General features: G+C 46.7%; 2 protein-coding genes across 5 annotated transcripts in view; one reads left to right on the forward strand and one right to left on the reverse strand.

The window, feature by feature from the left end:
* Fkbp1b (FKBP prolyl isomerase 1B) overlaps positions 1 to 2,981 on the reverse strand; it is an 8,722-nt gene extending 5,741 nt beyond the window's left edge. Inside the window, exon 1 of one of the 3 annotated variants that reach the window (XM_021202330.2) lies at positions 2,774 to 2,978. In XM_021202330.2, the coding sequence (XP_021057989.1) occupies positions 2,774 to 2,810 (37 nt within the window). In that variant the 5' untranslated portion in view covers positions 2,811 to 2,978. Of the gene's footprint in view, positions 1 to 2,461; positions 2,605 to 2,773 lie in introns of those variants that run through there. The other 2 variants (XM_021202331.2, XM_029540894.1) reach the window with 2 other exon arrangements.
* A 1,592-nt stretch (positions 2,982 to 4,573) lies between these two features.
* Wdcp (WD repeat and coiled coil containing) lies at positions 4,574 to 17,134 on the forward strand. Of its 2 annotated transcripts, none has more exons than XM_029540871.1 (5): positions 4,574 to 4,698; positions 8,527 to 8,759; positions 9,795 to 11,631; positions 14,046 to 14,160; positions 16,809 to 17,134. In XM_029540871.1, the coding sequence occupies exons 3-5, from the start codon at positions 9,814 to 9,816 to the stop codon at positions 17,027 to 17,029; spliced, it is 2,154 nt and encodes a 717-aa protein (XP_029396731.1). In that variant the 5' UTR covers positions 4,574 to 4,698; positions 8,527 to 8,759; positions 9,795 to 9,813; the 3' UTR covers positions 17,030 to 17,134. The 2 variants fall into 2 exon arrangements, with proteins under 2 accessions (XP_029396731.1, XP_029396732.1); XM_029540872.1 differs by lacking the exon at positions 16,809 to 17,134 and adding an exon at positions 15,006 to 15,243.
* Positions 17,135 to 17,704: the final 570 nt, after the last annotated feature.

A 17,704-nucleotide genomic window follows, 5' to 3' on the forward strand; every position in this document is an offset into this window, starting at 1 on the left:
TGGGGTGCAATGGAGTGGTGTGTGTGTGTGTGTGTGTGTGTGTGTGTGTGTGTCTGTGTGTGTGTGTCTGTGTGTGTGTGTCTCTGTGTGTGTGTGTGTGTGTGTGTGTGTGTGTGTGTGTGTGGTGAATGCCCATGAGCTTACACCTTTATCCTCCTCCAATTTATCCCCCTGAGATAGTCAGTCGCTGACCCAGAAGCTATGCCATAGAGCTCATCAGATCTGCCTGACTCTGTTGCCCAAGGCTGGAGTTACAGGTGCTAGCCTCCACACCTAGCTTTTTGGATGAGTGAAGGAAATTCAAGCTCAAGTCTTCACGCTTAGCTAGAGCTCTTAGCCATCTCCATGCTTTACATAATGGAAGGAGACAATGCTCACATAAATATGATCATTACAGATGGTGATAAATCCTTTAAAGAAAATTAACACTGATGAATTTCAGAGAGACATGGAGAGCTGGCAGTTTCAGAAAGGGCATGCCAGGAAGGCATTTTGGAGAAGATGAGGTTTGAGCTACTGCTTTAAGAAGGAACCAACTCAAAGGCCAGCAAGCAGGAAAAGATTGGTGTGCTTTCAGAATAGAAAGGAAGACGGTGAGACAGAAGAGAGGAACATGAGAGTGATGCACCATGCAGCATGCAGAGATGGGCTTAATACTAAATGCAACTGGAAACCACTGATGGGTTTAAAAGCATGGAAATGACCTAATCTGAATTAAGATTTTATAAGATCACTCTGGCTCCAGTGTGGGATGGATGGTTAGACATCTGTTGCGATAATCTAGACAAGAAATCAATGGTTGCATGAATTAAGGTAGTGGCAGCAGAGGAGAGAGTGAAATAGATTAGAGATACATTTTGGAAGCAGGGCTAACAAGGGCATGCAAGAGGATGAGAGGAAGGAGCCCATTGCCCAACTCACCATTGAGTGGTGGGAAGGATTTGGGTTTGGGTAACTGGAAGGTGGTAGAGCTGTTCTGAGAGATGAGAAAACTAGAAAGGAACAGATTTGCGAGGGTGGCAATCTTGAGCTGCCTATTAGACATGCAAGTTTGTACTGCACGGAGGCAGATGCAGAGCCAACCCTAGATAAACAAACTAGGTGGAATAGAAAGCGAGACTGGATTAGGAGCTTGGGAACATAACAACACAGTCGGTGTTTAGTGGACTGTAGGAGCCTACCAAAGGAAGCCAGAGAAAGCCCCACAAAATATAGTTAAATAGTTAAATTGGCTGTTAAAAGATGCGTGGGAGTCTGTCTGGAGAAGTAAAGGGACCTGGGAAATAGAATTAGTTGTAAGACATGTTCAAAACCCCGGAATCCAGAGTCAGGGTGTAGCTCAATGTACAGCAGGTGCCTAGCAAGCACAAGGGTTCCACCCGGAAACGCACAAAGCCTTAGGGTCCTAGAGTCCAGTCACAGTGAGAGCCCATTGGTTCCATCCTGTAACCCTAGGTCCAGCACACAGTACACGTTCCATAAATATTTGCTAAATGAGTGGTTTGTTTAACAACTCACAAGTGGCTTGGTAAAGTTGGTTGTGAATGCACGGATAGTAAAAGAGGAAGTGCCAGTGTGGATCCCTTCTGCCCTAGCAATCGCCAGGAGGGCAGCTGCTTGCAGAAGTAGGGCGAAGAGTCTTTTAATTTAATGATTTTCTCCCTGAGGGAGGAGCCCGTAAAGCTCTGCATTTTAGGGGACCTGTGAGAAAAATGAGGAGAGTGAGAACGGAAGTCAAATGGAAGGCAGGGAGAACGAAGATGGGGGAGACAGCTCAGAGGTTGTGTGGGTGACAAGGCCTGGGAAGAAACCTGTACCCGCAAGGAGTGATCTGGGCAGTAGAGGGTACTTGCAGGAAGCCCTCGGTTTGTAACCAAGAAGCTGTTTAACTCCCTGCGAAGGAGCATGCCAATAACATCCAACAGCAAGTTTGCTTGTTAAACACTCTAGACCTTGGGGGTGGCTTTGGGTCTGGATTAAACTTTGCTTAAGAAATAGTGACTCCTTGAATATGTTGAATACACCCAGTTTTCTAAGTACTTGAAGAAACTTGGTGAGACAGGGAACCCAGAGATAGACTGGGAGGAGGGGGTGGGGTGGGGCAAAATTAGGGAACGCGAATTGTTTTGACCTGGCTGACCGGGCACCATGGACGCCCCCAGGAGGGTCAAGCAGCAGGTCCGAAGGCTGGGTTTTGACTGGGGAGGGCATGGTAGAGGGCAGATGACCAGAAAGGGTGAGTTGGACCCGGAGGGTGAAATAGGAAGCAGAAGCAGCCAAAGGAGTGGCAGGCTCCCAAATTGGCTCTCTCCACAACTAACCACTGCCCAGCCCTGGGGGCCTCCAGACAAGAGGCCCGGGGAGGTGTAGCGCAATAGGAGGGGTTTCTCTGTACAGCAGGAACCCCCAAGGCGGGACCATCCTTGGTACCGAACAGGGAAAACGGAACAGAAATTCAAACCTGGGAAGTCAGTAGCAGCGGTTAATCGAGAGGTTGCAGCTCAGGCGGCAGCAGCCGCAGCCTAGGACAGTGGCTGGACATAACCCCTTGCCCTAAGGTGGCCGCCTTCACTCCCCAAGGTGAGCGGGCGCAGAATGGGATGGTGAGTTGTCCTCTGAAACCCACAAGAATCGGGGTAGGAGGTCTCCTCCTGCCGCCCGCATCTATGCCCCTCTCCCCGCTTCAGGTCCCCGGAGCCACCTCGGAATCAGATCCCAGCCCGCGGACTCCGCCCCGGGACCCCTCCTCCTCCCGGGCCCAGTCGCCCGGTACCGTCTCCTGGGGAGATGGTCTCGATCTCCACGCCCATCGCGGTCCTACAGGCCCCGCCTCCAAGGGGGTCCTCGCGGCTGCCCCGACCCCGGCTCCGCTCTGGCGCGGACCCCGCAGGCACTCCGGCTCGCCTTCTTGCCGCCACTGCAGAGCCGGAGGAGGTGCGGCTGGAGTCAGGACCTGCGCGGGGAGGGGCCGCCGGGAAGGGGGCGGCGGGGTGGAGCTGTGCGACAAGGTGGGGTCGGCCGGGGCGGAGCCCGGGGGAAGCGACCCTGACGTGGCTGCTCCGGATCCTGGCCAGACTAACCACCATTAACCCACTGGCTGAAATGGGGAGGCAGGGTGAGCGAGGCGTGCCGGCACTAGCACATCCACACATCTATCCATCTATAGGCTCAGTGTATATTTATTTAGCACCTACAGGGTGCAAAGCCCCAGGGAGGCCACTCAATCTTACAGACTAGGAGAAAGTCGGTAATTAAACTAACACTTTAAATACATGTGCTCAGTGCCGTGGGGTTCGGAGTAAAACGGAAGCACCCGAGACTGATACCTACCCTGGTTAGGCTTCCCGAATCTATTGGAGCAGAGCCGGCGGAGGGAAGAAACCAATTACTGACGAATTTTCCCCAACCACCTTAACTTCCTCAAAGTTTTACAGCAGGTATATGTATTGGGGGGGTCTCACCTTTCAAGGTAAAGGACTGCTCCCTGGGGATTCCAGCTGAATTAAAATAGGGTCCACCCTGTGCTGAGGACACAGCAACAGCCTGAATGGTGAATGCTACAGAAAGAATGAATGAATTCTTTTACCTCTACCGAAACCAAACCAGGATCTAGAAAGATACGTTTGTCCTTCTCGAATCCTCCACTTCCTTGGTCCTGGGAATTGAACCCAAGGAAGCCAGGGCCTGTTCACACATCCTAAGCTAAGAGAGGTTACATCCATGGCCCCTAGGAAGATGCATTGGGAGGAGGTAACATTTGCTTGAAGGCTCAAGGAGACTTTAAGAAATGCCCACCCCCCATCTTTTCTACACCGTTGCACAAATCGACCTGAATTTGTTTCTGACAAGAGCCGATGGGAGGAGAAGGACATATTCAAAAGCCCAGAACTGGAACTTGACGCTTTTTCCTCGGTTTCTCCACCTCCACTCTTCCAAGTGGCTAGCTCACAGATGAGGTTGCCAGTATCCAGGTACAACGACTAAAGTTGGCGCTCAGAAAAGATGGTTTACGGTACCGTGCAGGTCAGGATCAAAAAAAAAAAAAAAAAAAAAAAAAAAAAAAAAAAAAAACCGCGGGTGTGGCCTAGAGTCCTAGAGTCTTCAGGGCCTAAGACAAAAAAAAAAAAAAAGCTTAAGACACTCCGGACCCCCACCCCCACCCCGACCCCCCCACCCCCGCCAACCCTACTGGTTATAGCCTGGGGTAGAACACATCTGCTACTTGGGCAGGCCTAAGAGGCTGGCTTCAGGTAAACGGATGTATTTACATTTTGGGAGTGATATTTTATGGGATTTTTAAATGGGGAGTTCCTGACTCCCCTCTAAACTAAACTAAAAACTATTTACACATGTTGACTGTAGAATTCCGATTCCTTCTTGTCAACCACTTCTAAGAGAACGGATGAGATCTGCGTGGGAGAAGAGGTTGAAGCACTTGAAGTGGATTGTGAAATTTTACGGGCGGTGGTTTCGCGGGAACTACAACTCCCAGAAACCCTTGCGGCAAAGCCGGCGCTTATTGGCCATCGGAAGGACCCGCCGCTAACGTGACGCACTCGATAGCCAATAGTCTAGAGGCATCTCCGCGGACCAAAGGCCGAGGCTTCCGTTAGGTGCCCGGGACTTCTGATCCCCGGTCCAGTGACGTGAGCGGCCCCCGGGATTTTATGTGTGGGGCGGGGAGGCAGAGAGACTAAGGTATTTCGGGTTGTTTGTTTGTTTGTTTGTTTGTGGCCAGGCTTGGCGGGTGTAAGGGAGGCCCAGGCTGCGCGGAGAGGGAAGTGAGTGGCACTTAAGGCTCAGGGATGTAGGCGTGGGGAGATGTTGAGGGAGAGTTGGAAGAGGACCAGGCTGCATTAGAAGCAAGTGTGGGTTTTAACAAGTGCCCTTGGGATGCACGAGTGATTCTTCTGGTAATAGAGCTTAAGGAATATAGCCTTATTTGTAGTAAGGTAAAGTCGCCTACGAACTTTGAGGTGTTTGAACAAACCGAACTAAGAACTTGTTTTAAATCACAAATGATAATAGCCGAGCTTTTGATTAATTCCAGGAGGCTCTAACGGGTTGATCAGTTAAGCTGTTGCCAGTATCTCTGTCTCGCGTCTCTCAATTCTTCTGGGGAGGCAGAAGGGGATTTTTGGGTTTGGTTTTGGTTTGGTTTTTATGTGGTTTGGTCTTTTTGAGACTGGGTGTCATTTTGTAACTAGCTAGACTCGAAGCAGTGTGTGTGTGTGTGTGTGTGTGTGTGTGTGTGTGTCAGCGTTTGGGCACGAACGTGCACTTGCTTTGGTGCATAGCTGGAAGTCATAGGACTACTTTTGTGAGTTGGTTCTCCTGCCCCTTTGTGGGATCCAGGGGGTGGACTCAGGTATAAATAAGGCTTGTGTACAAGCCCCTGATAACTGCTGGCCTGTCTTGGCCGGCTCTCAGGTTTTGTTTGGTTTTGTTTTGTAATGATAAGATCCTTAGTTGCTTTGGCTTTACTAACCTTATGTCAGTGACATACTACAGCAGATGTGTGGAGGTCACAGGACAGCTTTTGTGAGTTTGTTCTTTCCTTGAGCTTTGTGGGATTCCGAGACCGACCTCAGGTTTTATGGCAAACACTTTTATTGGCTGAGTCAACCCACTGACTCTTTTTTTCTTTTTTTAAAGCTTTATTTATTTATTATATGTAAGTACACTGTAGCTGCCTTCAGACACTCCAGAAGGGGGATGGTTGTGAGCCACTATGTGGTTGCTGGGATTTGAACTCTGGACCTTCGGAAGAGTCATCTCACCAACCTCTCCCCACTGACTCTTTGTTCACCTTGTTGTGGTGTTCAGACTCATGCCCCCCTTCCCCATGTGACTCTGGTTGGCCTATATACTCTCCCCCAGATAGATTCATAGATAGATGCTATGCTGCCTTTATTCTCAGAGATCCTGTTACCTCTGCCTCCTTTAGGACCAAAACAGATCAAGTTAGAAAGGTCTATCTGTAGCAGATAACTCAAGCCCTTAGTGTCTTGATGCTTTTTGAAAGAACTTCATTACTTTTAAGTTGGGTGCTAGGGATAGAACCTAGGGTTTTGAGTACCCGAGGCTGAAACCTCCCAGTGACCCACATCCTCAGATCCAGAAGGACTTTTTATTTATTTATTTATTTATTTATTTATTTATTTATTTTTGGGTTTTCCAAGACAGGGTTTCTCTGTGTAGCCCTGGCTGTCCTGAAACTCACTCTGTAGACCAGGCTGGCCTCAAACTCAAGAAATCTGCCTGCCACTGCCTCCCAAGTGCTGGGATTAAAGGCGTGCGCCACCACTGCCCGGCCAGGAGGACTTTTTATATGTTGAAGGTGTATGTTCAGTAGTTGGGTTTGGGAATAGAAGAGAAAAGTGATTTAAAAAAAAGGGGGGGGGGCAAAATAACCTGGGTGGTGGGAATGCACACCTTTAATCCCAGCACTTGGGAGGCAGGTCTCTGTGAGTTTGAGGCCAGCCTGGTCTACAGAGTGAGTTCCAGGACAGCCAGGGCTACACAGAGAAACCCTGTCTCACCCCTCTCCCAAATCACAACAACAAAATAAAAAGCCAAAATGAGGGTCACCAGGGTGACCCAGCAGGTCACGATGATTGCTGCCAAGCCTAACAATCTAAGTTTATATCCAGGACCCATATGGTGGAAGGAGAGAACCAACTCCCAAAGGCTGTGTTCTGACCTCCACCTGTGTGCCATGCATGTGCACATACACTAAAAAGTTAATCCCGGGCTTAAAAACAAATCTGCCTAACAACACACAATGCCCAAATTCATTTGGAAAGACAAGACTAGAGTGGAGATGAAGTCTGTCTGTTTGACCTGATAACAGGGAAGATAATGAAGAGATCCTGGGTTAGTTCAGGAGAAGGGGAAAAGTAGGTTTTTGTAATCGTCAGGGTTTGAGGAATTCTGTCTACTTTCGACTTAAAGGCGGATGTACTGGTGTGTATTTACTCTTCATAAAGGCCCTCTATGATATGCTTGTGTGTCTCTGACCTCACACGTCCCTTTCCTGTGTCACTGTGTCCACACACTATCAGTGACATTAGACTAAAGATTAAAATATGTCATCTAAATGTTTTTTTTTTAATTTAGTTGGCCCATTAGGAGATTTTCTGCCCAGGAAAATGTATCATGCATTATTTATCAATACAACCCTTTTAAAAGGGCTCAAGTAGTTGCCAGAGAAGAGCCACACATTGTAGACTAGTGTGATAGCAGTTCCAGTTCTCACCATTAGTAACAACAAGGGGCTCATCCCCATTTGGCAAGTCATTGTAGAGCCACTTCATGTGATATACTGTGTAAATGCAGAGCAGAGCATTCCTCCGTAGTACGAGATCCTGAGAACAGACTTGCTGGTGAGAAGACGGTTTACAGATAGGTTACACACCGGCTGCCAGGTTGTTGCTAAGAGCATTTATTTCTTCAGACAGTCTGAAGGCAACCTCTAAAGTTCCTTCTTTGACACTTTACCAACCAATAAGACAGGTTGAACCATGTCTATGGTGCATTCAAAGTGGATGGTCCTTTGAAAACTGACAAGATTAAACATTTTTATGCTTTGGTAGTGTTCACTAAGCTCCCAGGGCCACCAGCTTAAAGTTTCACCTCTGAACTATACCCCCAGCTGCCAAGGAGCAGCCTCCGCTTGGAGAGGGGTTCTGAGAGAAGGGATGTCTGGGGCTGGTGAGATGGCTCAGTGGGTAAGAGCACCCGACTGCTCTTCCGAAGGTCCGGAGTTCAAATCCCAGCAACCATGTGGTGGCTCATCCGTAACAAGATCTGATGCCCTCTTCTGGAGTGTCTGAAGACAGCTACAGTGTACTTACATATAATAAATAAAAAAGAAGGGATGTCTGAGAAGGACTCAAAGTCAAATCATGGGTCCAAGCTGAAGACCTAAATATGTGCTACTTAGGGAAAACGTGTGCCATGATGTGTCTACTCATGTGTGTGTGTGTTTATAAAGACTGAGGGAAAGGTCAGGAATGACATGCAACATGTAAACTGTTCACAGTAGATAAAATAAGGTGGCATAAGAGACAAAGTGGAGTTTTCAGTTTCTGTATTTGGAGGGAATTCTTTATAATAATCATATATCCAAATAATCTTCTTATAGTAAAATATTAATATATAAAAATAGACTTAGCTCACTTAAGGAAGTTACTTTTTCTTTATTTTGAGCTCTTACCAGGCTGGTCTCAGACGTACCGGCTTTACTGCCTCAGCTTCCTGAGAACCTGGCCTGTGGGTGGGCACCTGCCTCCTAATGCTGGGACCCTCTGAAACAGCTCCACATGGCGTGGTGACTCCCAACCATAAAATCGTTTTTGTTGTTACTTCATAACTAACTTTGCTACTGTTGTGAGTCATGATGATATCTGTGTTTTCTGTTGGTCTTAGGTTCAACCCCACAAAAAAGGTTGAGATTTACAGGTTCAGAATCATTGGTCTAATTTCTTCTATATTGACATAACTCATTTTTATTTATTGCTTTAGATATTGCACGTGCTAAGCAATCCGTCTCATGAGGAACATCGCTTCAAGCTCTGAACTTCCTGTCAGGGTTTCCTGCAGTGCAAGCTGGCCTCGCACTCCCTGTGGAGCGAAGGCTGGCCTTGAATTCCTGACCCTCCTGCCTTTTACTTACTCCAAGGAACTGAGAATATGGACCTGACCCTCGATGTATGTTTGCTCTATGAGTGGTTGAACCTCACACCAGAACATGCCAGGCAAGTGCCCCCCACTGAGTTATGTGCTTATACTAGGTTTTTCCCTTGCAAAGATTGTTGCTATGAACATGTATTTATATATGTGATTGACTTACATGCTATGGTAAAATAGTCATATTTTGCAGACTTGGTTATCCATTGTTTTATTCATTTAGGTCTTTAACCATCTGGAGTTTATTTTGTTGTAATTTTTTTTTAACATTTTGGAGCTTTCGGTTTTATTATCCAAAATAAAAGTTATTCTTTCATGCAGCATGGTGGTGCGTGCCTTTAATCCCAACACTCAGGAGGCAGAGGCAGAGGCAAGCAGATCTCTATGAGTTCAAGGCCAGCTTGCTCTACAAAACAAGTTCTAGGACATTCAGAGCCACCTAATAGGAAGACCTTGTCTTGGGCTGGAGAGATAGCTCCCAACCATCTGTAATGGGATCCAGTGCCTCTTCTGGTGTGACTGAAGACAGTTACAGTGAACTCATATACAATCAATCAATCAATCAATCTATCTATCTATCTATCTAAAAACAACAACAACAACAACAACAACAAAAACCCTATATGGCTCAGGCTAACCTTGGACCTCCAGTTCACTCTTTATACCTGCCTACTTTCCTTTATTTTACAGCTCATAGAAAGACTGCCCACAACATTTTAGTATCAAACTTGAAGTTAATAAAGCTCTAATGTAAAATAGCTGCAGGGGTCAGGTAGTTAAGCACTTGTCTAGCATGCACAAAGCCCTGGGTTTGATACCCAGCACCACACAGAAAGATGAAATTAAAACTCCTGCATCGATTGCTCATAGGGATGTAAGGATTATGTTTGCTTTCTCTTCACCCTAACATAGAGATTAGATGTGAATCTGAAAGCCTTAGGCAAGATTGCCTGTGGTGATCAACTAGCTGGCCTAGAACTCACTGTGTAGACCAGGCTGGTCTCAGACTCACAGAGATTCTCCTGCCTTGGCCTCCTGAGTGCTGGCATTAAAGGTGTGCCCCACCACGCCCACTTTGTAACTCTCCTCCCTAATCATTTCAGCTAGCCTTTGTCGGAAAGGATGGAGTTGGGAAACGGAAAACTGCCTAGGACAGGACTGAACTCACTGAGTCAAGCAGTCCATCCAACCTGGGGCCTGGCCTGGACTGATGGGACTCGTGTAGTCCTGACTGATTTACAGCTTCATAGTGGAGAGGCCAAGTTCGGGGACTCCCAAGTCATTGGAAGTTTTGAATCTGTCTGTGGGGTTTCCTGGGCCCCAGTCAGCACAGTGCACTCACCTGCCCTACTTGCTGTGCAGCACAGGAAGCTTGTCTCCGTGTGGCAACTGTGTCCCAGCACTGCAGGAGCAAACAAATGGCAGGTGTCTCAGACCTCTGAGGTCAGGGAGTCACTCCCTATCCTTCCTCGGGGCTGCCTGTGGCACCCAAGGGACACTGTCCTGACCGTGTTGACTGCGCAGAGTGTCTCCATTTTTCCTAACGTACACCAAGATGGTTTCAGGGTGAAGCTGGACGTCAACACCAAGGGCCGCATTTACTGTGCTTGTTGGACCCTGGATGGCCAGCGGCTGGTGGTGGCGATAGACAGCAGCCTTCATTCGTATATCTGGGACAGTTCTCAGAATTCCCTTCACAGATGCTCCTTCTGCCCGGTGTTTCCTGTGAACTCTTCCATCCGCTCCATCACAGCCACCGGGAACTCACAGGTTGCTATAGCCACGGAACTTCCACTCCATAAGCTCTGTAGCTTAAATGCATCCGAAGCCTTCGATGGTCCACCCAGTGGTGGCGATGGCGATGTTCCTACTTGCCCTGTGGGTGAGACGCCCCCTGTAGAGGAGCAGGTTGCCACTGCGGACATGAATTCTGGAGTGCCAGTTTCTCCCTTTTCAGTTCCTCTGGATCTGACTCGCATACATTTCAACCCATCAGGAGCTGAGCAGAGCTCTCTTATTTGTTTAAGAAAAAAGGACTACTTGACAGGAAGTGGCCAAGATTCTTCACATTTGATCCTGGTAACCTTTAAGAAAGCAATTACCATGACAAAAAAGGTTGCTATTCCAGGCATTCTGGTTCCCGATTTAATAGCATTTAACCTGACAGCAGAGCTAGTGGCCGTGGCTTCCAATTCATGTAACGTAATTTTGATCTATTCGGCTGCTCCATCTTCTATGCCAAATATCCAGCAAATTCAGTTAGAGAATAACGAAAGACCAAAAGGCATATGTTTCTTGACAGACAGATTATTATTAATTGCTGTAGGGAAACAAAAGCCCAGTGAAGCAGCCTTTCTTCCTTCGTCAGAATATGGTCAGTATACTGTTCGTCTGATAGTTAGAGAAATGACCCTGGGAAGAGAATCTTCTGGAACATTTGCTGAAAGTCATGACTCTGACTTCAGTGCTGTATTAAATAAATCAGATAGAGAAAAGTTCACTGACAGCCTTTCCCCAGGTTCGAGTCCCCTGAGCCAAGGGCTCTTGCTAACAGCTAACTCCAGTACTCAGAGTTGGAGATCTGGAAGAACCCTTATTCAAGAAATTAAAAGTCCCTTGTCCCCTCTGTCCAGTGATTCCGTTGTCCATGAAACCCTTCACAGCCCCCCCTGGCTTTGCTCAGCATTGCCTAGACCCAGCAGGACCCCAGAGCACCCCAAGCACCCCAGCACCCCAGAACCGAATTCACCTCAAAAGGAGAACTTACAAAAAGAAAAGGAAACGTGCCCACTTTCCAGAGAGCTGGAAATCCTCTCTCGGCACCTGGTGGGGATGCAGCAGTATCTTTCTGAACTCACAGACTTTCTACACAAGGAAAAGCGAGTCTCTCGCGAGTACCCACCCGCTCAGGATGCTCCCTATGTCCACCTCATTTACCAGGTAAAGTCTTTTTTGAGGAACTTCCCCTCTACAGGAAGCTCTCGAATCCAGTCTGTCCTGCCAGCAACACTGTGGGGAGGGTCGGGAGGGCTTGAGTGAAGCCCAGTGACGTGTTAGAGCAGTGTGGCATTCCTTTGCACAGTTAGATGGATCGTAGCCTACCAAAAGTTCTCACCCAGGGTTTAGTGTGATTTCATCATATCTTTGGTGTGGAGATTAATAACTACACGTTGTTGACTTATATTTAGGGAAGAAAAATAGGGTTAGTTGTGAAAACCGTGTGTGTGTGTGTGTGTGTGTGTGTGTGTGTGTGTGTGTGTGCGCGCGTTTGTGTGAGAGAGAGAGAGAGACAGAGAGACAGAAACAGAGAGACAGAGACAGACAGAGAGACAGACAGAGAGAGAGACAGAGACAGAGAGAGACAGACAGAGAGAGAGACAGAGATCACTTAAAATGTTTTGAGACATGAGAGATAGATGGCTCAGCAGTTAAGAGGATTGGTTCCAAGAAGTAAAATGCAAATTTGAAGAGTATATTGCTACAATTTTTTTTGTTTGAGATCAGATCTCATGCAGCTCAGGCTAGCCTTTCAAGGATGACATTGAACTTCTTGTGGGCAGTGTATGTATGTGCTCATGGGAGTCTTGTGCATGTGCACATTGTGTCTGTCTGGGGGGAAGGCTTTCCACTTGGCCAGGTTTCTCAAGGAACCTAGATCTCATTGATTTAGCCAGTGAGTTCAAGGTCACCTTTCCCCATCCCTTCCAGCACCTGTCCTGCTTTTTTTTCCCCCCCATTTAACTCTGACTCTAATGCTAAGACCCCAAGGTACTACTCCTTCATCTTGACCTCTGAAGTACTGGGGCTGTAGGCGAGTGCCTCAACACCTGGGTTTATGCTGTGCTGGGGACCAACTAAGTCTCGTGTGTGCTAGAGTAGCCTCTGCCATTTGAGGAGAACTGCTGGTTTAATACCGTTTTCCACTTGTATTTAAAAGCTATTAGGAGGGCTGGAGAGATGGCTCATCCGTTAAGAGCACTGACTGCTCTTCCAGAGGTCCTGAGTTCAAATCCCAGCAACCACATGGTGGTTCACAATCTTATCTGTAATGGGGTCTGATGCCCTCTTCTGGTGTGTCTGAAGAGAGCAATGGTGGTGTACTCATATACATAAAATAAATAAATAAATCTTTTTTTTTTTTTTTTAAAAGGCTATTAGGAGCTGGAGAGGTGGTGGTTAAGAACATGGACTAGTCTGATTCCTTTAATCCCAGCACTTGAGAGGCAGAGGCAGGAGGATAAAAAAATCTCTTGAAAGGAAGGAAGGAAGGAGGAGGGAGGGAGGACGGACGGACGGACGGACGGAGGACCATGCATTGCTTTCCTTGAGGAGCAGAGTTTGGTTCCTAGCACCCAGAACTTCAGTTCCAGGGGATGCCAGCCCTCTTCTGACCTCTTCTGGTGCACATGTGGTGTACAGACACACGTGCAGCAAAACACTCACCCACTAAATGAATCTGACTCATTTCACTGAGCTAGACCTCCGGTTCCACTATAACACTGTTTGCCAAATACTTTTTTTTTTTTTTTTTTAAGATTTATTTATTTATTTATTTATTTCATATATGTAAGCTGTCTCAGACACACCAGAAAAAAGCATCAGATCCCATTACAGATGGTTGTGAGCTACCATGTGGTTGCTGGGAATTGAACTCAGGACCTCTGGAAGAGCAGTCAGTGCTCTTAACCACTGAGCCATCTCTCCAGCCCACACAGCCCAATCTTACGCCAGCATTTTCTCAGTTGAGGTGCCGTCCTCTCAAGTAACTGTACCTTGTGCCAAGTTGACATAAAACTAGCCAGCATTCCTGGCCCTAGAAGTAATATTTTTATTATATGTTCATGATTATGCCTTTAGGCTCATAATGAGTCTTGTTAGAACTGTAACAATTTAAAGATATTTTCCTCTAGGTATATTTTAAATCATTTCTAAAAATGACTTCACTCTTTCATGACTTCAAAACCAAGTTTGTGTTTTGAGATAGGGTCTCACTGTGTAAGCCTGGGCTGGCCTCAGCTTGCCTTGTAGATCAGGCTGGCTTTAAACTCCCAGAGCTCTGCCTGCCTCTGCTCCCCATTACCCAGTGCTGGCTCGGAGGCGTGTCCCAACTCCCTCTATATTGTTTTGGTTTTTTTTTTGTTTTTTCCAAGACAAGGTTTTTCTGTGTAGCCCTGGCTGTCCTGGAACTCACTTTATAGACCAGGCTAGCCTCGAACTCAGAAATCGCCTGCCTCTGCCTCCCAAATGCTGGGATTAAAGACGTGTGCCACCACAGCCTGGCCCTCTATGTTGCTCTTAAGAGATGTCATTTTATTGCTTTAACAGTCAGCTAACCATTTCCCTTTCACTTGGAGAACCCTTGTTCTGTAGGTCCCACTGAGAGAAGGGCTGTGCTTCTCTGCGACGGCAAGCTAAGGCTCAGTACCCTTCAACAGATGTTTGGCCTCCACCTTGTTGAAATGCTGCACGGTAGGTGAAAGCCAGAGCACCCTCTCCCTGCCGTCTGCTCTGAAGCTTCAGGAATGGAAATAGTACCGGCCAGCCATCCAAGGGATTCACTAAATAGTTAATAAATATGATTAATTGCCTACTGTATACCCAGGCCTACTAGAGATAGTACAGCTCATTGAATATGAGCCCTTTCCTGAGCCATTACCCAGCTTGGGAAATGCACACCTTTTAAAAAGGGAAACTGAGCTGCAAGGCATTGCGTAGCTGCAGTGTGCCTACTGCAACCCAGTGCAACAGTCATGGAAACACTGCAGTGTTGGTGGAGTTGACATTCTCACATGGAGGAAATGGGGGCTGTGGACTGGATGACACAGTGAGACCGTGTTAGCAAGACCTGCCTGATGCCCTACTCAGCACAGGAGGAACATGGCTGCTTGCTTTTCTTTCTTTGTTTCTTTGTTTCTTTGTTTCTTTCTTTCTTTCTTTCTTTCTTTCTTTCTTTCTTTCTTTCTTTCTTTCTTTCTTTCTTTCTTTCTTTCTTTTTGTAGCCTCTGCTGTCCTGGATGGAGCTCACTCTGTAGACCAGGCTGGTCTCAAACTTACAGAATTCCCAAGTGCTGTGACTAAAGGCATGCACCACCACATTGAACATAAGACATTTTATTTTTCCCTTTAGCATTCTAACATTTTTCTGTTTTGTCAGATACATTGATAGTATGGCTTTACAATGGCCGTTTTTGACAGATAGGTTAGTATTAATTCTAAGGTATACCATTTTTATTTCCTCATATATTCTTGTTTATATATTTTTGTTTTATTTTTAAACATTTATTATTATCTTTTTATTTTATGTGTTTCTCCAGGCATGTATATACATGCAGTACCCATGGAGGCCAGAAGAAGGCACTACATTCTCTGTGACTGGTGTTACTGATGTATGTTCCCCCCATGCATTTGCTAGGAACTTAGCCCTGGTCCTCTGGAAGAACAGCTGGTGCTCTTACCTGCTGAGCCATCTCTCCAGCTCTATTTTTATTTTATATGTACGAGCGTTTTACCTCTACACCATGGGCACACTGGCCTAGGAGATGAGGGTGTTGGACCGTCTTCTGTCTGTTCTTGAAAGGCTCTGAAATGCCGGGCATAGTGGTGCACGCCTTTAATCCCAGTACCTGGGAGGCCGAGGTAGGCGAATTCTGAGTTCGCGGCCAGCCTGGTCTACAGAGTGAGTTCCAGGACAGCCAGGGCTACACAGAGAAACCCTGTCTCAAAAAACCAAAAAAAAAAGAAAAGAAAAGAAAAAAAAAGAAAAGAAAAGAAGAAAAGAAAGGCTCTGAAAGCACGCCATGCACACACACACACACAGAGGCAAGTCACTCAGATTTGTAAAGTAAAATAAAAATTATAGATTTAGCTGGGCAGTGGTGACTCACACCTTTAATCCCAGCACTTGGGAGGCAGAGGCAGGTGGATTTCTGAGTTCAAGGCCAGCCAGAGCTACACAGAGAAACCCTGTCTTGAAAACAAACAAACAAATTACAGATTTAAGTAATTTTCTTTTTTAAAAAGGGATTTATTTGGGAATTTGTGAGACGGCTCAGTGGTTAAGAGCACCATCTAATTTTCCAGAGTCCTGAGTTCAGTTCCCAGCAACCACATGGTGGCTCACAACCACCATGGATCTGATGGCCTCTTCTGGAGTGTCTGAAGACAGCTACAGTATATTCACATACATAAAGTAAATAAATCTTTTTTTTAAAAAAAGGATTTATCCATTTATTATGTATACAATGTTCTGCCTGCATGTATGCCTGTGCACCAGAAGAGGGTACCAGGTTTCATTATAGAAACCTGCTGGAAATTGAACTCAGGACCTCTGGAAGAACAGACAGTGCTCTTAACCTTTCAGCCATCTCTCCAGCCCCAGTCATTTTCAGTTTTAACCTTTATAAATAACACTAAGAAAAACCTTCCTACATGTTTGTCTTTTACTTTTTGGAGTGTGCATTTTTCAGAAGTAAAGCACAGGGTCTCTGAGACTTGAAGGAACCAGAGATGTTCCAAGTACGTGTCACACTACAGACCGCGCTTTTCCAGGTCATTGTCCTACTTCTAGCTGGCTCACCCTCCTTGGGTAGCGGGTGGATCTTCCTCATGAAGTTCTAGAGGAACTAGTATATGTCCTAATGTGTACAGACAGACACTTGCATGATGCTATGTACACAGCCCCATATGATAAGTATCAGTCCCGAGGAAAACCGTATGTCCTTAGCTTTGAGAGACCCACTTGAGGCGGTTGTCTTTGACACCCGTTTCCTGCACTGCCCTGTGCTGTGACCCCAACACAACTCTTCATCTTCATGTTTTCTGGAAAGTGTTAGATGATGGAGTGTATAAGGTATTAGATGATGGTGTGTATAAGGTTTGATAACAACTACTGAACCTCCCTCTTTACCAGTTAGCCCTGTGTAGTTGTGTGTGCCTGTGACCCAGCCCTCCAAGCTCTCATGATTACCAGTTTGCAGCCCGCCTTGGGCTGCATGGTACTGGAGCAGCTCCAGCTCCAGAGTGAGACCTAATAGCAGTAACAATGTCTTGCAGCCATCTGTTTTTCCTTACAGAATTGTGCGATGCCTAAAGTACTCTGTTCTTAATTGACTTTGTAGACTCCCACTGGATTCTCCTCTCTGCCGACAGCCGAGGTTTCATCCCATTAACTTTCACAGCTGCCCAGACAGTCGTGGTGAGAGATGGCAGCCTGGCCAAGCCAGAGGAAGCCAGGGGCCCTCTTTCTCACAATCAGGATCCTGGTCCTCCACCTGAAGTCCTCAGAGACCTTGCTACCCAGAATGTAGACATGGCTGGCTGTCTGGACAGTGTGACCTGATGGCTGGTTTGCAGCACGCATGTGCTACCAGATTCCCCCCAGGCTGTGTACTTCCTTCCGGACAGCAGGGCAAGTGGCTGCTCATGTATACATGACTGTGTCAATTTGAGGACAATATTCTTTTTTTTTTTTTTTTTTTTTTTTGCTTTTTTTTTGCTTTTTTTTTATTCTGAGGACAAAATTCTAAGACTGAAACAGCAATACCGCATGGGCATATGGACTGTATGATTGCCCCGAGGCCTTTCATCCCCCACCCAAAGCTGTGGTAGTGCTGCCTGCGAGTGTTCTTAGGATGCAGTGGAGGCCATTGGTCTTCTTGCTCTAAAGATGCAGGTGAGAAGAGCTGCTGGGGAGCCTGTGCTGCAATGCAGCCTTTTAATCCTGGTCCTGGGGTAGCAGGAATCCGTGCACTTCTGCTCTCCGGACTGTCTGGATCAGGAAGACGTTCTGAGGGTGGCCTGCCCTCTCTAGATCTAAAAACAACTCGCTTGTTCCTGTACACAATTCTGAGTGACAGAGGTCCAGATACTGCTATAGTGTGTCTGGGAAAATGTTTAATAAACTGCCAAGATTCGACCCTCCTGGGAGCGCCAGTGCTCGAGGCCACCCACCTGGGAGACCATGCCTTGTTCTCTGGCCTTGCTGTTCGAGTGCTTGCCTCAAGATGTATTCTTT

This window comes from Mus pahari, chromosome 7, assembly GCF_900095145.1.
Source record: "Mus pahari chromosome 7, PAHARI_EIJ_v1.1, whole genome shotgun sequence".
NCBI classification, from domain to species: domain Eukaryota; kingdom Metazoa; phylum Chordata; class Mammalia; order Rodentia; family Muridae; genus Mus; species Mus pahari.

Excerpts from the sequence above, each read along its gene's own strand:
- Wdcp (XM_029540871.1), top strand. The coding sequence starts at position 9,814 with ATGGAGTTGGGAAACGGAAAACTGCCTAGGACAGGACTGAACTCACTG. Across the intron at positions 11,632-14,045 it reads ATGTCCACCTCATTTACCAG|AACCCTTGTTCTGTAGGTCC; the intron begins GTAAAGTCTTTT and ends TTTCACTTGGAG. Across the intron at positions 14,161-16,808 it reads CCTTGTTGAAATGCTGCACG|ACTCCCACTGGATTCTCCTC; the intron begins GTAGGTGAAAGC and ends TTGACTTTGTAG.